General features: G+C 29.8%; 3 protein-coding genes across 3 annotated transcripts; 1 reads left to right on the top strand and 2 right to left on the bottom strand.

Moving 5' to 3' along the window:
• Positions 1-2,205: 2,205 nt before the first annotated feature.
• Positions 2,206-5,651, bottom strand: LOC114168680 (ATP-dependent Clp protease proteolytic subunit 6, chloroplastic). The gene is made up of 9 exons (XM_028053583.1): positions 5,493-5,651; positions 5,341-5,399; positions 4,813-4,882; positions 4,197-4,398; positions 4,054-4,119; positions 3,774-3,914; positions 3,142-3,195; positions 2,824-2,916; positions 2,206-2,471 (listed from the first exon to the last, which is right to left on the bottom strand). The coding sequence occupies exons 1-9, from the start codon at positions 5,582-5,584 to the stop codon at positions 2,424-2,426; spliced, it is 825 nt and encodes a 274-aa protein (XP_027909384.1). The 5' UTR covers positions 5,585-5,651; the 3' UTR covers positions 2,206-2,423.
• Positions 5,652-11,899: 6,248 nt separating this feature from the next.
• On the top strand, positions 11,900-12,705 carry LOC114170032 (organ-specific protein P4-like). Its single transcript, XM_028055498.1, has 2 exons — positions 11,900-12,148; positions 12,243-12,705. Exons 1-2 carry the CDS (start codon positions 12,074-12,076, stop codon positions 12,504-12,506), a joined length of 339 nt encoding a protein of 112 aa, XP_027911299.1. The 5' UTR covers positions 11,900-12,073; the 3' UTR covers positions 12,507-12,705.
• Positions 12,706-21,493: 8,788 nt separating this feature from the next.
• On the bottom strand, positions 21,494-22,712 carry LOC114170464 (BURP domain-containing protein BNM2C-like). The gene is made up of 2 exons (XM_028055950.1): positions 22,517-22,712; positions 21,494-22,406 (listed from the first exon to the last, which is right to left on the bottom strand). The coding sequence occupies exons 1-2, from the start codon at positions 22,568-22,570 to the stop codon at positions 21,582-21,584; spliced, it is 879 nt and encodes a 292-aa protein (XP_027911751.1). The 5' UTR covers positions 22,571-22,712; the 3' UTR covers positions 21,494-21,581.
• Positions 22,713-24,013: the final 1,301 nt, after the last annotated feature.

A 24,013-nucleotide genomic window follows, 5' to 3' on the forward strand; every position in this document is an offset into this window, starting at 1 on the left:
TCTCCTTATTTACGTAAAAGAAATATCGCTTAGTTTGCTGAAGTTATATGTGAGAAGAAACAATGTTTTTAGTATTAACATGAAAAAGTTAATGGTATAAACTACAGTGAAGTTAAATATCAATAAAACTCATCTAAGAAAGAAAATAATAACTTCTCATATTACGTACTTTAATAGATTCTTTATTAATTTTAGATATACAATTTTTAACTCATATTTAAATATTTTTTTAATATATTATATTATTGTGTCTTTTATATATATATATATATATATATATATATATATATATATATATATATATATTATTCCTGTCAATAATACATTAAGGAGAAAATTTCATCCAATATTTTCCTTTTGTGATACTTTTGTGTCTCGCTTCTTTCGTGTAGGTAAATAAGTTGTTTCTTCAATCATTTAAAGCAATCATTATCTCCTATGTAATAGTTGACATTTTCAATTTTAATTTTTTTTCTCTGTTTATTGACACAATATTTTTAATAATTTTAATAATGAATGAGTAAAATAGCCTTATTTTCCTTATTAAGATGATACATTACAAATTTGAGATCAAATTAATTTTGAAATATTTCATAAATTTAGACATTTTAAATTGAATTTTTATTAAAAACATTATTATATAAATGTTCAAAATACATTTCAAAATTTAGACCTTTATTTTTATTTTTATTTTGTCTTCTACTTATTGTTAAAATCTTCTTCCATCTCTTGTCTCTTCTATCTTGTTATTGATAGGTAACTTATTTTTCCTGTTTTAGAATATAAATTGATTGATAAGTTAAAAAAAATCAGAAAATAAAAATACAGATCGAGATGAAAATAAAAAATACTTTAAATATTTAGTATAATAAGTTTTCTTTGTAGAAATATGACTAAAAATATTTAAATTTATAAGATAATAAAAAATTAAATTAAAAATTAATTTACAGTAGATGTACAGTTACGTTAAAAGGCATCTTCATTTAATAGTGAGAGAAAGTGATGTACGGCTTCATCAATTAAAAAACGTTCGTCATTGGAGAGAAAAACTCCTCTACAATCGGGCTTTGTCAACTCTAAGAAAGATTTTTTATAATTTGTTTTGAGATAAGTTTAAGTGCACGCATAGAACAAATTATTTTTACTCACAAAATATTGCAAATAGTAATTAATTATAGGTAATACCCGTCTTCAGCACCACAAACTAAAGTAGATAAGGCCCATCTAACAAAATAAAAAAGTAGAAAGTTTGCTTCACATGTGGACAAGTGCACGTGATAAGCTTGTGTAGTTTACCTCCATTATTGTGGTTTTAATAGTTTTATATAAAATATTAGTTTATCCATTCTTCTACATAATTGTGATTACAATTATTGTTTTTTAACTAATAGTTATATATTTTGAACTCATATAAAGCACTTGATCTAACAATTTTTTCAAAGTTGATCAAAAACATCAAATAAAAATATAAGGTTATTCATATTTTAATATATTTTAAAAAATATGTAATTCAATATATATATATATATATATATATATATATATATATATATATATATACACGTGAAATAGAAGTTTGGTGTAAGATATAGATGGAGTTAGAAAGAAGATATGGAGTTAATTAAAAAACTTGAAACAGTTATTGTTGTCAGTGTGAGTGTGTGTATTTATTATAATGGCACAAGATGAAATAGTACTTAAAATAATTATATTAAAAGAGATGATAAATATTTTTTGTTTGGTTCACGAGAGAGGGAAGAAGGATCCATTCTATCTTTATCTAAAGGTAAAGGAAACTCAAAATTATAAAGAAAAAGAGAAATGATAACTATTTAATAGTGGTTTTTATATGTTTATAAACAGGATGAAATAGTTGTTCAAATTAAAATATCCTCAATGAAAATATTAACACTTTATATATGTTTTTGTTTAAATTAAAATATGACTAGTGATTAGATAACACCACTCTTAATTAGTAGCTTTTGTTTTAGCCTAAGGTTTAATGCTCACAAATCCATGTTAAGTAAATTTTCAAGTACCTATGACATAGTAAAGATGGAAAGGTATCGCAGAATCTAAAGAAACTTATTTATGTTTATGACAAAATTAACAAAGATATAATAGTCATTTGATGATTCAGAAGCTCTTTAATACTATATTGAATACCCCAAAATGGGAAAAAAAGGAAACATGAGAGAGATTAAGTAACGAAATGAAAGGAACTACATAATTGTAAACACTGTGATCAAACCATTCCATGGAAGTAATTTTCAATAATAGCAACTACGGGGGGAACTGAGAAAAAAAATATAATTCTCAACATTTGCAAATTATCATTAATTAATGAAATTCTACAATATCAATTTGACAGAAATTCACATTTTCAACCACTTTAAGATATATATCCTGCAAATAATTTGAATTCAATACTCTGTTTCCAGGACACCATCAATAAGACCAAACTCCAAAGCCTGCACAGAGAAAAGGCAATAACAAAAACCATCCAGTAAGATATAAAAATTGAGGAAACAAAGAAAATTAAACACATTATTAATCTCCTCATAGAAAATAAGCAAAAAGACTATTTAGATAACAGGAACCAAAAGTGTTTTGAGATGCATTAATTTTATAGATTAATTAAGTCAATCACGCGGTATAAAATAACCAGACAATACAAATTTTAACTGAAACATTTACTTAATTTTCTTTTCCTCTAAATTTTATTTCATATTAGAAATACAACAATTTTTGGTTTCTGTGAGAACTTGTCCAATTCAATGAACTCTTATGTCACTGCTATAGCAGGAAAACAGTTCACATTACCTCAGAAACAGACAGAAAACGGTCCCTCTCTGTGTACTGCTGCACCTTCTCTAATGGCTGCCCCGTAAAAGCACTATACATCTTGTCAATTTTCTGAAATCCAAATAGAATGAGTGAATTGAGCATAGCATTCCAAGAACTGTCAAATAAAGCTATGACAAGGAGAAAGAAGCCACGGTAACTTGGGCACGTCATGAAGAAAATATGTTAATTGAAGATTTTAGTGTCACGCAGAAAAATGGAATTCTAAGATCAGAGTAGCATTAAAGTTGTCCACAAATTGTTAGAATGGTGCAAATCAGAGGGAGAAAGACTAACATGGCGAGATTGAACAGCTTCATTCACTTGGCGTCTGACATCCTCAACATGACCCTGTAGTGAGATTAAGAACAATCAGAATAACAATATCTACTGTGTATTGACCAAAAAAAGTTTACATAATGCTCAAAAATAGATCCTAGATGCCATCAATCAAATTTCATTTGTAAATGCTGTGATAATTCAAATTTCGAATTTCAGAATGCATTAAAATTAACGTGGAAGATGACTTCAAAGTTCAAACATGACATTCAGATTGGAAGATATCAGGCTTCCAATATAACTTTTTGATGATCCATTGCAACTTGTCAAATAAAGTAATGGTCTACTTAACAGACATATTCGAACATCAGCTCCAATCTCAAGTCAGGAAACTCTGGTCCACTAGTTTCATAAAAAATTGTAACTAGTAAGAAGGAAGGGGAACATGATGTGGTTTTGACCACTTTCCTCATATACTATATGGTGCAAAGATCAATTTTTGTTCATACCTCAACATTACTATTATTATTAAGATATAACTTATCACTTCATTTTTATTACTTTCTTCCTGCATTTAATTAGTATGGTAGATTATTCTGTTTTATGAATTCTTGGTTTCTGTAGCAAAATTTCAGAGGTTTCATTCTTACCCCACATCCACTCTGTGGTTGATGTATCATAATGCGAGCATTTGGCATTGCATAGCGCATTCCCTTCTCTCCTCCAGCAAGGAGAAGTGCTCCTTGGCTTGCAGCTACTCCAAAACACACGGTACCAACCTTGGGCTTTATCTGAAAGATGGAGTCACCAAATTCTTTCAGGTAGAAACATTGACATCTAATACGGAATCAAAGTAACTACAATAGGAGGGAAAATGTAACTGGACTCAAAACGAGTGCTTGTGTGTTTGTATTAAAACTTTGATCTTACCCAAGACATGCAATCATAAATTGCCAATACTGAATACGTGCTTCCACCAGGGCAATTTATATATACCTGTCACACAATGAGCACGATATAAATCCCTTTTCACAACTGAAAGAAGAAAAGTAACAAGTCAAGGCATAACAAACCAGTATATCTGATTTTTCATCAATAGTAGCAAGAGTCACAAGCTGTGATATAACTCTCTGAGCCACTTGTGAATTGACTGGCTGCCCTATGAATATTATACGATTCCTGAACAAAACAGATTGCAGATCAAGAGGTCCTCCAGGAGTCATCACTGCTGGTGTTATTGATGGATTCCCCTTCTTGGCCTCAATTGCACCATAACTACAAGTAAACTGGAACATCAATGAGTTCTTTATCCATTCACTACTAAAAACAAAAATGCAGGCAGGCAAACTAAGTGCATGTCCGTGAGAGAATACAAAAAGTTAACAAAAATAATCGGAAGTTTAGCTACAATGAAACTTGCAGAAACTAAGTGTATACATAGGTCATGATGATTATTGCCATGCCACTGTTTATTAACAGATGCGTTACAGCTTTATTAGTATTTCAAAATGCACTCCTTCATAACCTAATTCACCTCTACACAGTTCACTTCCCTTTTCCAGTTAGTAATCATAGATAAATCAGGCCTTGAACAAAGAATGATGGTCAACAATAGGTATTCACATGCATCCTATCAAACAACCACATAATACACGAAGCGCCTGAAAAAGGAAGTGAACAAAACTTTACCTTGTGCTTGCACCATGGATATTTTTCTCATCAAATTTTAAAGGAAAGCCCCCGCTTTTACTTGATAACCCTACACAAAATAAAATATACATACGATAACATATTTTTGTGTATCCATGTTCATAACTCGTAGCTAAATACGCAAACGAAAAAACTGCATGTTTGTTTATAGGATTTAGTTCATAGAGTTTCAAGTTATTAGTGAACCATAAGGAAACAATTGTTCAGAAACCTGGGCAGCAAGTAAAAATCCTAGTCATACAACGAGCAGTAACTGTTATTGCTAATTTGTGGAATTGCGGTCAAATTAAACTCTTGATTAAAAATCTTAAATTACGGAAGGGAGTTAATTATCATAAAACTAGTTCAATTTCACACGAATCGAAATATTATTGCTTTAAAAATAGGGTTAGCAGACGCAAAGAGAAAGTAATACACCCAAAACGAAGTTAAACTATCAAAGCATAAAAAATCCACCAAGTCTCGAATTGCAGTCCAAAAGCAAAAGTTGTCAATTTAGAAAGTTACCAACTTCTGATGAATTGCCATATGGGCTTGGAAAAGAAGAAGCTACCGAACAAGGGTTTCTGGTGAAATGGGAGTTCAAATTTCAGGTTATGAAAAATAATTGGAAAAAAAGAAGAAGAGAGAAAGCAGAATTGGGTAATGTGAATATGAACCTGTGAGAAAATACAACGTGGGAGGGAGTTCTGGAGCGAGAAGCTATAGCGAAGCTGGCGCTAGCGGGCACTGACAAAGCTTGAGGAACCATTGCTGAAACTCCGAAAAAAGATGGAACAGAGATACTAAGCTTCAGTTCGTCCCCACCTAGATTGATGGTTTTGTTCCTCCAAGCCCATTGGATCTCGGTCATTTTTGGGCCATTTATGTTATGGCCCGTTTTGTTGTTTAACATAGTCCAAAGAATTAAAAAAAAACACTTGATTTATTTTTTATTTTTATCAATTCTCTAAAAAAACTCAATTAAGTTTTCATTTCTTTTAATTTCCTTCATAACAAAAATAAGTTTTGAATTTAGAAATTTCTAGTTGATAAAGTTTTCAAAAATGTAAATTTATTTTACATACAAGTTTTCGCATTTAAATTAGTATTTTTAATTTGTTATCTCATTTTGAATTGACCTGTCAAATTAACAGGGCGAGCTAAAATATCAGTTTGTTTTTTTTTAAATTAAAAATTAATCTAAAAGTTAATTTTTATTATATTATTTGAAATATATAAATATACATCAAGTTATAAATTTAAATTATTAATATTTACAAATTAAATTTTAAATAATAAATTTAATATTTAAAAATAATAATTTTAATTTCAATTTATTTCATTAAAAATTAAAAAAGTACTAATAGATTAGTCTATCAATCAGTTATTTGATGGCACTGACTAAGATTTCCAACTTTTTTTATGTACAATGAACCTCGCTAAAATAGATCAAAATAACTCGTTTTACCACACTGAAATGATGTTTGAGTTTTAAAATATTAAACAAATAAATAAAATCAGAATATATTTTGAAAGAGAAAATGGAACTTGATGGATAAATAAACAATAATGTATAATCAATTGATTTTTTTATAAAAAAAAATGTTTTTATATTCGAATTATCTGAAACGAAAATAGGAATAGAAAAAGTTACGAAATTATGAGGGATAAAAGAGCGTTTTGGAACCAAGAATAATAACAACCAGGTGATTAAAAAGTGCAATTCACTTACGTTTTAAGTTTTTTTTTTTTTATTTGAACACTAACTTTGTGTATGATTTTTTAAATATATAAAATAAAATTATATTTATTAAAAATAAAATAAAATATATTAAAAAAATAAGAGAATAATAATTAATAAATAAAAATATAGAGATAAACGATTTTATAAAAAATTTGTAAAAATAACGGTTAATTTTTAAAAATTTAATAAATAATTATATTTTAAAAGATAAAATTTAAAATTTAAAATATAAACACAAAAGAGATAATTCTCGAAAAATTAAAATTTTAAAATATAGATAAAAAAAAATTCTTTATATCTTTATATATTATTATAGATAAACAGTTAAAAATATCTAAATTATGGTATTAAGAATCTCCTTTCTTCCATTCTTCCTGCAAACACTTAGTTTTAATATTTTTATCAGATATATATTAAATTATAATCTTTCTAATCTTTATTTTTAACTGATAATCTTGATAGATCATTTACTAGGTCGCTGTGTGTTTAATAAAATTGTGTTATAAATTATTTCTGAATGTAATAAAATTTGAAATTTAGCTAACGTATTAATTTCACTTTCAGAAATGGAATTTTAATTTTGGTACGAACAGCCTCAATAATACTAAGTACTATATACATAACACATTCCCACAGCGATAATTCAAATCTTTTTGTCCCTTTCCTTATTTTCTATATTGTTTCGATATATTTAATAAGTTTCACGTTGTTTAGAAATTGAGGTAAAACAAAGTTTAAAATCTCTTATCTTTTTTTATCTTTCGAAGAGTTTTTTAAACACAAAACTATGACAGAATTCAAACACTCCAAAACGAACAATATTTTAGACTTGTGATCATGGTTTCTTAAACGGTGTGAGACTTGTTGGATATACCACAACATTTTATATGATTTCCTTGTTTTTCATTTTCTCGGGGTTATGGATATGTACGATATTTATAAGTAAATTGAAAATGTAGATGCTTTTCTTTATATTCTTTGTAGCTATCATTATACAGCAGCAGTGGCTTGTGCAATGTACTAATCCTGCACAAAAAGGCAAAAGAAAAGAGTTGAAAAATGATGTTAGAGAAAGCTATAGCTGGCAATCGTTCTCAGATGAACAGGGTAATAATGAAAAAAGAAATGGAGGAAGAAGAAAAAAGGAGCCACATTTAGTTTTGACCTATTAAAGTGAATAGTGGGAATAGTGGGAACAGATCATAGATCACTTTTCTTGATTCATATACTTTCCTCAATGTTTGACTAATATGATGTGTTTGTTGATCAGATCATTTGACTCTTTGTGCGTCCCATGTAGTGGCAAACTCAAATTGTTGCCAAAAACTGTTGAATCTGCAGCAACTGTCATGCACCTCAAGCCTTAGCTCATCCCACACACAAACCACTCAAATCAAACCTTTATTTATATAATTTCTTTCTCTTCAATATCTCACATAATTATTACAGCTATCATTAAATTGGAACATATGAAGTAACTGTAATTTTTTTTTATTAGGTTTGTTTTATGAAGTTAAATAGATAGTGTAGGCAAGTTTTTTTTTTTTTTTCTCTCACACACAATACTCTCTTACATTAGGGAGAAAATAAATACGGTGTAATTGCTCCACTTTTAATCCCTAGTAACATTTACAATTTGGATTTTCAGGCCGGATTTTTGTGTGTTGTTCCTCTATTGTACCTTCATAATACACTGATTATTAATAATTTTAATGTTTTAAAATATATTAAAAAAATATTTAAAATACCAACAGAGTGTACTTTTAATGCTCAGCAGAAGATATTCATACCTATCTTTTTGTTCTTGAAGGAAAAAGGATTTGGTAATGAATTCGAGAAAGGGAGTTTGAAACTTCAACCCTAATTCAATTTCACAAAATTAATGAGTAAGGTGATATTTTCATTCATTTATATACTGTAAATTATTTTTATTTTTATATGAGGCAAGACTTTCAACATATATGATACCAATACAAGACATATACATTTCAATCATAAAACTAGACATTAATAAATAATTCAATGACTATAGAATAATAGACAAAAAAAAACATAACTTTAATTAGGCTACCAAAAAATAATGAATAACCATCAATAATAATAAATAATTATATAAAATGACGAGTAGAATATATCACCTAATTATAATAAAATAAATAACCATCAATTATAATAATAATATTTCAATAATCGGTATTGTTAATATATGGAATGTAGGCGTACATATCTAAAGCATGATCCTACCATATTTTTAACTAACCAAGAGAAAATTAAACAATTAATGATGTAAACTATTTCTTTACAAATTTAAGCCAATTTATGCACACTTTTAAATAAGATTGTTTGACTTTTTATTTTTTATAAATTTATATAGGGTTCATGCGGAAGTTAAGAAACAAAAATATTTATCTCAACTGAAAATCTTAGCAAGCTTGTAGCTTTATCCAAATTAATTATGAGTAAGATTTCATAAACTAATATGAGCCAATGAGGACTCTAGTTCTCTTCTCCAACTCGCATTCCATTCTTGTTCTGTGCCATTTATATAGATACGTATCCGTCCATAGATATTCCTTTGCTCTGAAAATTTAACATTATTATATCAAAATCACACGACAACTTCCCAATCTAGGGTTTATACCCTAACCAAGTATTCTCTAATCCTCCCAAATAATATTGCTAAACTTTGCTTAACCAATAATATGGAAAAGCACTTGCCAAATGGGTTGCTTCTAAACTTATAATTATCTCTCCCCTTGTATATATATTTTGTAATGAGTTGAAAAATGAACATTGTTTAATTAGAGTGACGTACGCAACTTTTGGTGCCATAATAACTTACAAGATTTATTTCTAAATTGAAGAGATAGTCAATGGCAATTTAATTTTGGGTGATGAAATAGCCTCAGATTTTTGAAAGCAAAAAAAAATTAAAAATAGAATGCAGTGTGTGTTCAACCACATAATAGCACATTATTGAATTAAGAATTTGAAGCAATTGAAACTCCATTGGGAAAATTATATGTTATAGAGACAAGTAGCTATTCTGATGCAGAAACTAAGTTGACTTTAGCATACAGATAGATCACAACGCATCCATCACAGGACACAGAAAAACACAAGCCAATCTTCACAAAAATAGTGCTTAATTACATGCCACGCATCAACCTATAGCAAACAAAATAAAGTTTTTAATTATTCCATTTTTTTATAGGCATCATAATCATTTTTTTTTTAAGTGATGCACATTCAAGTTGACTTTGAAGAAAATGCCAACGGAGCATTTATCTGGGCTTTTGTCGTCTTCTCAACTTTATCTCATAACGGCTTCTCTCAATGAATCTCTTGGAAAAACCCTATTTCAAATAGTCTGATATATTTAACAAAATTATTGTATACAAACGTGCTTTCATTTAAAGTCTTGTATTAACAAAGAGTGACATAGTTGAAAGTAAAACGTCGACTAGAGATAAGACAATTTCATAATATATAAGTAAGGTGCAAATCTCATCTTACAAGTCGATTTTGTGGAATTTAGTTATGCTTAAAGTCCATTTCTAACATAGTATAGAGTCAAGTTAGAGCCTATCCTAGCGAACTTTTTTAAACATTATGTGTCGGTTTTGTAAGATTGAATTACACTTAAAGCCACTTCTAATATATATATATATATATATATATATATATATATATATAATGTGTATAATTAGATTATGTTAATTAGTTACGAACTTTACTCTTGATACGTTTGAAATATGTATGGAAATTTTCGTGTATGACTGATATTATATAAAACTGAAGCTAGAATAAAACAAAAAATTCAACAGAATTTTGTCTTTCTTGAAATGATTTGATAAATCTTCTAACAGTCTTGAATATGACCATCTTTCGTGTTGTTCGAAATACAGAAAATAAGGTTATAATAATTATACTGATTTGAACTTTTGAACGACAAGTTTCTTCTTAAATGTTTTTCTTCATTTTGTATATCTATGGTGGTTACGAAATTTCCTACATACCTTTTTGTTGTAGAAAAGAAGAATATATAAGCTACTTGGGGCAACACTATGCCAATTAAAAACTAATAAACCAATATTCAGATGCGTTTTTGGTATGTAAGCATGATTAGTAAACCCTTTACACCCCTTACTCCTCAAAATATGTACAATTTTGATATTTGAGGCTTGGTTCATCGAATGCACAAGAACTTGTTCTAGTTTTACCTAGTTTTATGTTAACTCAATGCAATACTTGGATGAAACTTCTGATTAGACCAATACCAAGAACATGAAAACAACAACTTTTTGCTGCAAAATTTACTGATAAAATATCAGCGTCTGAATTATATAAACGTGTCAAAATTAGGATTTTTAAATGACTAACTTTATACACAGGTCACAGTCATGATTATTAATTCCAAAGTCAATCCAATATTTGAAACACAGCATTTGCATATAAGACAGAATTTGTGTACAAAATGGTTGTGATGATGTTGCTTACTTTGCATGTTTATTCTAATGTTCAAACAAAGCCTTTGCAATTGTGCAGCTGAAGGAAAGAAGAGAATTTTTTTACAAAATATTTTAAGTAATTATGCTATTGATATGAAATATTTTGTTCCGGTATACCCAATCAGTTCCACATCACTTAGGAGTCGAGATCAAACGAAGTTTAAATACTCTTACCTCCCTCCATGCGTTTTTTAAGAACAAAACTGTGACAGAGCTCAAACACTCTAAAGTGGACAACATCTCAAAAACTCGGAGTTCATTCCTAATGATAACTGTCAAACGAATCTGGGTCGGAATCGGAACATATTTCTTATACGTAATTTAACTATATATTTATGTATATATATTTATATATATCTAGTGATATATACTTTTCCTACCAACCAACTCAATGAAGATCTCTCACATGTTTTACTTAAATGAAGTTGAAATGATTACTAGAAATATAATATAGCAATAGCGAAGAAGTGCCGTGACTTCTGCAAACATATGCTGTGGAGTAGAGAAGCACTGCCACCGACCCTATAAAGTTCTCTAATAATCACATCCAATTCCATTATAATCTGATACATAATATATAATTATCTTAATCTCTCACCATTTTTTTTTTAATTTTCTTCTAAACACACAAACTAAAGGAGACAACTTTCTGTTGTCCCATTTTGAATTCTGATATATACATTTTTGTTTCCTCACCTTGCATTAGTGGAGTATATATCATTACTTTGCAATAAAAAATTAGCGTAACTCAAATTTACTAAAGGTAGAAAGAAAACTGAGCAAGAACTATTGGAACTTAAATGCACGCACCTAAATGATGAATGTAGAAGTTGTTCTGAACCACTATTTTTTTTTTTCTTTTTCTTTTTGGGAAAGCATGGCCTTCTAATTACTCTTCCTATTTTTAAGTTTTTTCACAGACACAAATACATTTCTTTGAGGGTCACTTCTGGCCTATAAAAAGGATGTTCAGAGACTGAAAATCCTAGCCTTCACAAACTCAATGAGAACAACTTCGTATCTTTGCAAAAACATGAAGTCTCATTTAGCTTTTTTCGTAATATTCTCTCTTCTCCTGGTAAGGTTTTATGAAAGTTTATTATTCTGTGTTATCCGAAGCCTCTTTTATGTTGTTTAAGGATGATGTTTCTGTTTTCTTTCGACTGAAATAGGTTGTTAACCTCAGCTATGCAAGAAAAGACATGGGAGACTATTGGAAGAACATGATGAATGGCCAAGCTATGCCTGAAGCGATCAAAGACCTCCTCGCTCAAGATCCACAAGAATCAGATGCAGCGAAGGATCATTTTGTTCGGGACTTTGATATAAGACCTAATCTCATATTATATCACACACATGCTGTGTCCAGAGACCAGAAGCAGCATGCCATGGCCGAGAAAATAGAACAGCTTCAAGGAACAGGAACACATGGCTGAACAAACTACCATAAAGGGTTGAAGCTCAAATCATTTGCTCATGGTTAGAAGGAAGACACACGTATCTCTCTACATAGTATATGACCCATGAACATCATGGTCTTTAGTATATCTTGTAGAGTTATTCATGTTTCTAAAACCACTCTTTCTGTTGAACACTTGAACCCTTTTATTAATAGATGTCTCTTTATGGTTATAATCCTTTTCTTGCTGCATATATATCTGTGCCTGCAGAACTTCTATAATCAATACACATGATGCTTCTTTTGGCCTGTCATGATTACTCATCAGTATTCATATTTATAAAAAAAATGTGTTAAGAAGTCTTCAGAAGATGTATAAATTGGTGAGAATGGTGTGTTTTGTTTTGATCATTAACTCTGATAATATTATTAATTTTTAGACCAAGATTTTATGAGAGGATGCAATTTAATCTTCCATGTGGATGAAGGAAAGATGATATATGTTTTCCTGTGAAATAATCCTCTCTCTTGGTTCCTTTCTCTCCTCAAACCAGTTAGCAATTTAGAAAAAATCATCAAAAGAAAAAAAAAACTTAATTTATTTCTCATGACATTGACAACTTCTTGTACTTCTCAAGCTGGTTTAGAATATATATCATTGCACTCATCTAAGAAAATGTTGATTTGTAAATAAATATACTATTAACTGTTGATGGTATTCCAAAACAAAGAAATTTGTATAATAATATAAGCAAAACGTGTTGTTCTTTTTATATTTTGGGGCCCATTGAATCGGTAGTACGGTTTGTGTACTTGCAGAAACGTAAAGCCAACAAGATACACAATTAGTTTCTGTTTTTTTCTTTTTTAAGGTTTATTTTGTCAGAACCCAGGGGTTGAATCAGTTTTTTTTTTCTTGGTCGAAACAGATAATTTTGTTTGGATCCAAGCCCGCTGGGCTTCCTTGTGTGATAGCCCATATTGATTTGGAGGATTCTTCAACCAGGGGCGCCTCTCCCTGCACTTCCAACAGTTTTTCCGTATCCCAAATTTTACTATTATACCTTTATTTAATGTTGAGGTGAGTAAGCACGTATTTACTGCGTCGCCAACTTTTTTGCACACCCAACTTCATATTCTGTTTCAGAAACTATGAAACAGCTTCCACATTCAATTTCAAAAAAACAAAATCTTTACGAAACGAATTTCGTAAACTGTTTCGCGAAAAAAGTTAAAATTTATGAGAAACGGAATACGAATTCCGTTTTGTAAAAAAGTGAAACGGATTCTGTAATCCGTTTCAAGAAAATTAAATTTTCTTGAAACGAATTACAGAATCCGTTTCACTTTTTTACGAAACGGATTTCGTTCCATTTTCCAAAAATGACTAATTTTTTGCCAAGGTTATAAGAAGTAAGACTTCCAAAACTCGATTTTTCCACACTCTGCGTTTTCTTCACCTTGGCAATATTTTATGCTTTCCATTTTTTTCCTTTTAAAATAGAAAGAGCTTGGAGAAAGAGAATAGCGTGACACATAGGTTAGTGAATAATATGAGATGAAAATGAAGTTTGGGGTGAAAACAGAAAGGTGATTGCCGCCTCTCTCTCTCCTCTCTCTCACCACATGCCAATCCACCGTCCTCCCATACGGATTCCAGAATCCGTTTAAGTGAAAATCAAAAAAAGAAACAGCTTTTGTATTCCGTTTCAGCCAAAAAAAAACGAAACAGTTTCTGTCTTCCGTTTCAGCCAAAAAAAAAAGAACAAACGGCTTGTGTATTCCGTTTCAGCTTTTCGTGAAACGGATTTCACAATCCGTTTTGGTAAAGAAAAAAAAAATCAAAACAGAATGTGTGTTCCATTTCAAGCATGTTTCAAAGTGATTTGGAAAACCGTTTCGGTGCAATTTTAAAACGAAGACCGTTTATTAATTTTGATGAAACGGATATTGTAGTCTATTGCTAAAATCATTTAAAATATACAACCATTCCTAAAAAATTAAAATATAATAACATTACTTAACTGCAAATGGAGAAGATTTGGCCTCCGGAGTTGCGCGTCAGTGCTTTATTGGGGTGCGTTTTGGGGTGCAGAGGGTGAGGGTGCATGGTTTTGGGGGTGCAACGGTGAAAAACAAATAGTAACTATTAATTTTTACCATAGACAAACATAAAAATAAATTTGGTTTTGGGGATACAGGAGAAATCATTGGAGGTGTAGGGAGAAGCCCCCTCAACCAGAAAGCTCACTCTGTTGTTGTTCATGTTCCTTCACGCACTACTTAATGTATTTAGTAACATTTTTTTACTTACATTTTTAACAAATGTAACTATAGAAAATTTGTAGATATTACAGTAACAATTTTAATAATAAATGTTGCTATAGACAAAAAAATATATAACCTACTCTTTTTAGATTCTATATATATATATATATATATATATGTTGTTAAAAAAAAAATTCTTAGCTTGCATGTAATTTTTGACACTTCACGTCGAGCATGGAGTACGTTAGAATGTAATTTTTGGCAACTGAAAAAACATTGTTTGCACTTTTAATATATATGTTTTCATGAATATGCACTTTCTAACACAGTAATGTAGTAGCTCACTTTTCTATATCATAAGCGAAAATCTATCTAAAATTTTTTTGTTATTGCAGAGTCTTTTGTTCATGCTCATCATAAAATATCATATATTTTCTCATTAGTCCTCTCTCTTTTTTGCGTGCAGATTGAGAAGTTTAGGGACAGCCCGAGTCACAGCTTAAGTTCATAACTGAGGCCCGGCTACTACTAATTTATTGTTTTTTTTAATGTTTTGTTCAGTTTGATTTGTGGTATTATTTTAAGCTTTAACATGGTTTTTGATTAAGATTAGGCTATAAAATTAATGCGGGAGAAGGAATAAGTACTAACATTTTCGTCATTGTCACATTTTTTAATGTCTTTTTTGTTTCAAACCCTTTCCTCCTTAAACTTTGGAATTGCATAATGTAGAAGATATCAGATTTGATAATCCAAAACATAAGTATATATGAGAATTCTTTATCTATCACAGAGTAATCGTTATAATAAATTGTTGTCAATTATATCAGATTACAGTATCAAAATTTATACAACAATTATAAAATTGAAGGACAAATGAACAACCTCTATGATAGAAATAATTGACCATGAATATCTCATATTATCCCATATATATCACATATTTGGGAAATTTTCAATATTTTTTCCTTGGTCCATTTATCATATTATCAATCAATACAAGAAACTAAATACAAGATCATGGTGGCAGGTTTTCCAACAAACTAAGTATTATTTTTCATGTATCACAAGTCTCTCGTCAAAAACTTTTAACTATAATGAATAAACTATATTTTTATTTTGGGTCAAAAATTTTTTTAAAATAAATAAATATGTGCACAACAAAATAAAAAAAATTAAATAAATTTTTTATTAAAATAAAAATAATAATGTGCTAATATGTTAAATCAAATTCTATTTGTGTTAAATAATTCTTAAAAATCTTTAATAACATGTCTTTGGTCGAAAGATCGATCGTCATCTATGTTAATGTGCTCAATAAACGAGGACTTATGCCTTTATACCTGTTACTCTGCTTCCCCTATATGTAATTAATTCATTTATCAGCAAAATAATTTATCCTCATATTTAAACTACATAAACTTACTAAAATACTAAAATCATCTCGCTTTAAAATTAGACAAATTAAAATGGACTAACCGAAAGTCCTCGCTTTAAATAATGCATTAATGACCCATAAACTTTCTTCTTTTCTTTATATTTACCCGAAGTTACTAGTATTTTATTTGATCTTATAATTACGAATATAATTATAAAAATATTCTAAAGACATCTAATAATTACGAATAATTTCTGTTTCTTTTTTTAATTTCTTACAAAATTTATATCATGTATCCCATTTGATATTTTCTGTCAGTCTTATCCTGTAATAATTATTAAATCTAAAATAGAAGGACTGAAATGAATATATGCAATTATTGAATCTGTACTCTGCTCTATAGCTGTAATCTTGTCTTTACTCGCTGGCTTTCACTCAATGCTTCCTCTTCCTTCTTTCACTCTCATCTCCATAATGCACATTTCACTCTCTTCTTACCTGAAAAAAAATAATAAAGTTTTCTAAACAAAGTAAGCAATTTTTAAAGTAAATTCTCATTAAGGCTTGAATGAATCATCATTGAAGCTGATTTCTCCTAAGAAATGAATCAAAGAAACCTAAAGATGCCGACACATTTTAGAAAGAGAGAAATGCATCAAACAATAATGCTAGAAATTAAAATTCAGAGAACTTCTCAAACACTTTGAACTCATCATATTTAAAATATATAGTTTATTTTAGTATTTGATGAATCTATCACGATTTTATTTTGAAAAATATATTAAGGAGGAGAGATATGAATAAATAGATTAAAGAAGAGAGATATTTTTACACTACATTTTTGTAATACCAAAATAGAATATAGTAAAGATAAAAAAAAAGTGAATGTTGTGTTGATGATGATTATATCTTCCACTCTTTAACATTGCTTGCCCAAATGAGCATCTCATCCACACATTAAATTTGAGTAATGTGTAAGTGTAGATGGAATACTCATTTGAGCAAGAAACATTAAATAGGGTTATGACTTGTGTGTTCCTTGAGAAGCACATAGTTATGGTGCAAGAAGGTGCAACATTGGATTGGTATTTATTTGAAAATGAGAAAGATGATGTATCAGTTAAAGTGGTTGAGCTTTGACAGTTGGCTAAAGATTTTGAGATATACAATTCATAGAATGGCAGCTGAGCTGAAGACACATTCAATCCAACAAACAAAGCTAATGCCACTACATCTTCAACCATTGCTTAAACACATAATAACCTTTTTAATCACCAAACTATTGGAAAATATTCAAGTTGCTTTCATTGATACTAAGTTAATTATTTAAATTTACTTTAACGGAGAATAACTTCTAAACTTTCAAGTATTGACTCAACACAAATGAAAATTTAGTAAAAGTATTTAGATATGATTTTAAAGATGATAACTTGAAATCAAGCGCAAACTTACTTTTATGAAGCATTTTATTCTTTGCTTTTATTAAATTATAGTTTTTTTTTCACGTTGGAAATTGCGCGTTAATTAGAGATTTGGATAATTATTATATATAAATGAAATACAATAAAATTGAATTAAACTTAAAATTTGATATTCTAATATTTTAAGCTCCAAATCTTTATATTATAATTAAGAAATAATATTTACAAAAATTTTCTTTCTGCAACTGAGGAACATTCAGACTGAGAAGGGTTGATGTAGGCACGTGACAGCTACCAGATGAGTTTTTTTTTTTACAGGTTACAATTTTTTTTTGTGCGTGTACAGCGTGTCCTATATCTACCCACTTCTACTATGTCACCTTTTTCGATTTTTTATTTATTTATTTATTGCATCCGCGTAATAAAGACATTTTTTATATGCTTTTTTTTAAAATGAATAGATAAAACTTGTATGGATTGGAATAAATTGCAAGTATTAAACTCATTTTCATATATTTTAATGTAATTTTCACATCAATATTTCAAATATTTTTCATAATGTTTTTTTAAGTTTTATAGAATATACCGATAAGTAGAGATGGCAAATAAACCCGTGCCCGTGGGTATCACCCGAACCCGTCCCCGTTTTGACGGGGAATCCCCGCTTTGACTGGGTATGGGTATGGGTATGGGTAATACCCGAAATTTTCAACTGGGGATGGGGATATATATATACCCGCCCAAATACCCGTCCCCGCTTAAATTACTAAACTATTTATAATTTATTAAATAATCTAAAAAATATATATAAATAAATAATATATTTACACATAAAATATAATATAATATAATATAATATAATATAGTATATATACATATAAATAAAATATACTTTTATATATATATATATATATATATATATATATATATATTTACACATATACATGTAATATAATATAATATAATATAATATAATATATATAATATAATATACATATAATATATATACATAATAATATAATATAATATATATAATATATACGTATAAAACAAATTAATCATTTAACTAGTGAGATCTTTTATAAACAAATTTATAACATGACAAATTTATAAAAATTTAAAAGAAATATATATATATATATATATATATATATATATATATATATATATATAAAAGCATAAAATATCTACACATATACATATAATATATATACATAATAATATAATATATATTATTATATTTATATTATTATATAATATAATATAATATATACTTAAAATAAATATATATCTATAAAATATATATATATATATATATATATATATATATATATATATATATATATAAACATAAGATATCCACACATATAATATATATACATAGTAATAATAATATAATATATAATATAATATAATATATATAAATAATTATATATATATATAAACATAAGATATCCACACATATAATATATATATATACATAGTAATATAATATATAATATATATATATATATATATATATATATATATATATATATAACATATTTCTCATTCTCTTTGTTTTTTGTTATACACTTTGTTTACTCTCTCAATTGTCTGGTTTGTTTTTCAAGATTTAATTTTGAAGGTAATTTTTCTTCTTCTTATTACATAATTTTTACTCTCTGTACATGGTTATGTTCAAATAGGTGTTCCTCAATTTCATTCTATGAAATAATTTTTAGGTTACACATTTGATTATCTTTATTTATTTATTTATTTTCATGAAAATGTTTGACTCTTATTTTGTAGCTCTTCTTTTTGTTACTTTGGTTATACACTTTTTTACTCTCTTTTAATTGTTTGGCTTGTTCTTTAAGGTTTAAGCAGATCTTCAAGGTACTTTTCCTTTTATCATAATCTTAATTATACATTTTTTTTTCCGTTATGTTATGTTCAAATGGATATTCTCAAATTTGGGTCACACATTTAATTATCTTTACTCCTTTATGATAATTTTATTTATTATTTATTTTTTGTTTCATAATAATGTTTAATTATTTACTATAGAGGCTTTGATGTGTACAAGAAGTTGGATATGGAACTCAAACCATCTAGGTAAGTTACTCAAATTTATTAATATTTTTTGTTAGTATTTTTTGTGAATTCTCATCTAATATTCTACATTTGGTGTTTGTAGGTGTTAAAAAATTAAAAGGAAAAGATGTTCTCATGAGTGAAAATGAATCTGATGAAGAAGGTACATTATATTCTAGTAATTAAAATTTTCAATTTCAATTATTATATCATATCTAATTTTTCATTTTTTTTCTATGTGTAGGTGGATCGAATGCAAATGAAACCACTGATCATTTGTAAAATTAATAAATATTTTGGTTATTATAAAATTTTAGTAATGTGTAATTTTTTAGCTTTTATATAATTATTTGAATTTTATTTAGTTGTTATTTGATACTTTAATTTGAGATTTATACTATTATAATATTTTTCTTAATATTTGACATCATGAAAATCAAAAAGAGTATGTTATTTTAATATTGAATATTTTGATAGTATCATGATTCCGTTGGTGTGATTTTTAAATTTTTTTTATAAAAAATATTTAATTGATATATGGAACAATAAAAAAATGGGTATGGGTATGGGTATAAGAAAATACCCGTTACCCGGTGGGGATGGGGATGGGTCAAAAGTTGTATACCCGTTGGGTTTGGGGATGGGGATGGGGATGAATTTTTATTATGGGGATGGGGATGGGATCATGATACCCGTACCCGCCCCGCCCCATTGCCATCCCTACCGATAAGTAGCATACTAGTGAGGAGAAAATTTATACGAGGATTAACATTTTTTTTTCTATTAAATAATGTAATTATATCCCAACAGAGGTTCGCTCAACCTCTTAGCCATTGCATTGGACCGAGCATGAGATGGGCTGCCAACGGTTGGATCCGAAGTGGAGTGACGCTAGGCCTAGGCCCATCTTAGTTTTTACGGCGCACGATGGTTGGAACGCGGTATGCCAGGGGATATAAGATCGGTCCAAGTTGATCCATATCCTTTCTCAAGATTGGTCCAAAGTTTATCCATATTCTTCATCAAAGTCATTTTAAGGTTAGTCCATATCTTTCCATTGGTCCAAGATTGGTCCATATCCTTCATCAAGATCAGTTCAAGGTTGGTCCATATCTTTCCTCATGGTCGGTTCAAGATCGATCTAAGGTCGGTCCATATCCTTATCCTTTCTTGAGGTTGGCCTTTTACCTACTTTAGGTCGGTCCAAACCCTGAAAGGTAACCTCGACCCGTAATAGATCTTTATCAGGTCAGAATCAAAATAATTATGTTGAGATTAGTTATTCCTTAGACGGTACAAAACCTAAAATAAAAAACAATAAAAATAATTTTTTGAAAAATATATTACATCAACTAAATTTTGACTTTTTTTTTTATATATAATAGTACTTTCTAAGTGGCTTCTTATTTTTTTATTTCTTTTTATATTTTAAAACCATCTAAAAAATGTCAATTCAGATTATAAAGAAAATTGTCAAAATTTTATTTTATATTTTATTTTTTTATAAGGAATTTGAATGCCTCAAATTATATATATATATATATATATATATATATATATATATATATATATATATATATCATTCACTATTCGGTCTCAAAAAATTAAATTTTGGTAAAAATTTATTGCATCCAATTTGAAAGTCTGAAACTTTTTCTAACTACGGAAGAGCTTGTATTACTCAAATCGCCCAAATCAATCTTCCATCCAGTCACAATTCCACGTGACAATTGGTAGAAATTACTGAAAAGAGAAGAACAATTATTAAAAATAATTATTTTTTTTTTCTCTTATTTTCATCGAAAAGGACTATGTAACTCAATATATTATAGATTATTAAGTAGTAATATTTTTTTTTTCATGACTTATTACACTCATAGGTGCGCTTAGAAGTTTTGTATTAATTAATAGCTCCAGACACAGCACTTATTGTAGCAATAAAACATAAAGTAAGCACAACATAATCAGATCACATGGTTGCAAGACCGTGATGTTGAGGTTTGGGAACGAAGATGAGATTATCTGCAGGGAAAAAGTGGCACACAGAAGTGGTTCCCGGTTCAACCTTGAGGACTTGAAATGAAACATGAGCATGACCCCAATGGGAGGTATCCATGTGACAAACAACCATAGCTTCCACCCTATCCCCGTTTTCACCACCAAGTGCCACCTTATACATCTTGTTCTCACTTTCTTGGCTGTGACAGTAGAAAACAGCATAAGGGTAAGGCATGGTGTGGCATGCCACCATCTTCGAAGCTGGGATTTCTACTATCTTTTCCAAAGTATAGTTTTGGAAAGTGACGCTGGATTTGGTTTGGTGGGAGGTGGTGAAAACTTGAAGTTCGTTTGTGAAGCCCAGAATAGTTTGAGCAAAGTCAAGCATGGATTCTAAAGAGGTGGCGCAGAACTTTACCTCTCCTTTGATGGGTTTGGTTTCACATTCCTTGAGGGTGTCTTCCATGGCTTTGGCTTGGGGAGAGTTTGGAGTAAAAGAGAAGACTTTGAGAAGGTTTGGGAGTTGGTTCAATGAGAAAGGGAGTGACTCGGCTTCTTCTCTTGGCCATAACTTTGGGGAGGTTGCAGGGTCCCTCTTTGGAAAGTAAACCGCCATTGTTTTTCCAACCTTCAAATCTTTGAAGGTGAGAAACACCATTACAGAAGGGTGCATGTGATCCATGTGGGTATGAACATGTGCATCTTCTTTGTGCACTGTTTCATGATTTTCGTCAGAGATTGCTTCCATGATTTTGTTTTCTGTTCCACTTCCAACCAATTCCCTGGCTCTACAACACTGCAAAAGTTCAACAAAGAATACTGGCTATCAGCTGAAGAATAATTAGCAGTGGAAATTGGAATGAAACAAGATCTCAAGAAGGAAAATATTGGCATCGAATTATGTACCGTGATTATCAGTAGATGAAGAAAGATGATCCATGGTTTATACTTTTCACCCATGTTTCTGCTTGCATGCACTCAGCACTGTCTTCAACTTTGTTTTGAAGAACAAAACCACCATGGTGGCTCCAAATAGATCCTCCTAAAGAATTGCACCCGGACCAATCATATCACATTCGATAAATGTTTTCATTAAGTCATTTTCTCCATACTTTTCATATCATTAATAATAAATAACAATTAATAGAAAAATATGCGGGTTTTTAAGCCTAACTCAACTCTACAAAACCGGCTTGTGAGGTGAGGTTTGCACCTCACTTATTATGAATTGGTCTTATCTCTAATTGATGTGAGACTTCTAACATACTCCTTCACGCCGAGATATATTCATCTCGTGCATGGGACAAGAAATTAGTGAGTAGTCTGTTAGCGGTCCGATATCGGGTGAAACAAAATGTCCAAAAAAGTTCGCTAAGATACGCTCTAACGAGGCTCTGATACTATGTTAGATATGTGTAAGCCATGAGAGAAAGAATAAAGAATGCGTACAAAAAACGCACAAAAAAAAGTTTGGGTGAAAAACAACTCAAAGAGAGCTTATTTGCCTACGATTTATTAGAACCTTATTCAATATATAGAGTACAATATTCCATCATATAGTGAAAAAAGTAAAAACCAAATAAAATAGAATATTTGATAATAATAATAAAAAAGAATCAAATATATGATATCGCTATTAATATAAATAAAAACAAAAGATATATAATATCTTTATCATTTATAGACACAAAATGCACCAGTACAAACAGGGGATTTGGTCGCGGTTATTTTTACTATTCTGCCCCGGTTTCAAAACTGAGGCATATAAAGCCGAGGCCAAAAAAATCACTTTTTTACCACCGGTTTCATCAAATCTACTGCCTCGGTTCTATAAACAACCGAGGCCTAATGAGCATTAAAAAAAAGTCAGAACTGAACTTTCTGCTTCGGGTATAGTTGCAACTGAGGTAGAAAATTGATTAAAATTAAAAAAAAAATACGGGCCGAATACTTTCATCACTCTACAACCTAACAGATCCCACTTTTCCTTGTCCAACAGTTTCCAGCACGTGTGCGCCGCTCACCAACGCCGTTCAAGCCACCGCACCAGAACCTCTTCCACCATGGAAGCCACCATCTTCCTTCTCGCCGGCGAAACGCAGCAGCCATGGAAGCTTCGCACCTGTAACCCACCACCAGATCTGTTCACAGTCAGAACAGCAACAGCAGCGAAAGCGCAACACCAGATCTGCACCGCCACCATCTTCTCACGGAACCACTGCGCGCCATTGCAGCAGCATTCTCCTCGTCGCACACATCACGCACCTGCAACAAGTAGCACCGGCACAACAACGAGGTGGATGCGCACAACAGCGACGACGGAAGCTGCGGTGGATGCGCACAACAACGGAGGAGGACGCGCACAGCAGCGGTGGACCGGCACAGCAGCGAGGATGAAACAGC

The sequence above is a fragment of the Vigna unguiculata genome, chromosome 11 (genome assembly GCF_004118075.2).
Source record: "Vigna unguiculata cultivar IT97K-499-35 chromosome 11, ASM411807v1, whole genome shotgun sequence".
Lineage (NCBI taxonomy): Eukaryota > Viridiplantae > Streptophyta > Magnoliopsida > Fabales > Fabaceae > Vigna > Vigna unguiculata.

Coding starts and splice junctions, on each gene's coding strand:
- LOC114170032 (XM_028055498.1), top strand. CDS start 12,074: ATGAGAACAACTTCGTATCTTTGCAAAAACATGAAGTCTCATTTAGCT. Junction 12,149..12,242: donor TAATATTCTCTCTTCTCCTG/GTAAGGTTTTAT, acceptor CGACTGAAATAG/GTTGTTAACCTCAGCTATGC.
- LOC114168680 (XM_028053583.1), bottom strand. CDS start 5,584: ATGGTTCCTCAAGCTTTGTCAGTGCCCGCTAGCGCCAGCTTCGCTATA. Junction 5,400..5,492: donor CACGTTGTATTTTCTCACAG/GTTCATATTCAC, acceptor CCATTTCACCAG/AAACCCTTGTTCGGTAGCTT. Junction 3,915..4,053: donor TTTATGATTGCATGTCTTGG/GTAAGATCAAAG, acceptor TCCATCTTTCAG/ATAAAGCCCAAGGTTGGTAC.
- LOC114170464 (XM_028055950.1), bottom strand. CDS start 22,570: ATGGGTGAAAAGTATAAACCATGGATCATCTTTCTTCATCTACTGATA. Junction 22,407..22,516: donor TTCATCTACTGATAATCACG/GTACATAATTCG, acceptor GAACTTTTGCAG/TGTTGTAGAGCCAGGGAATT.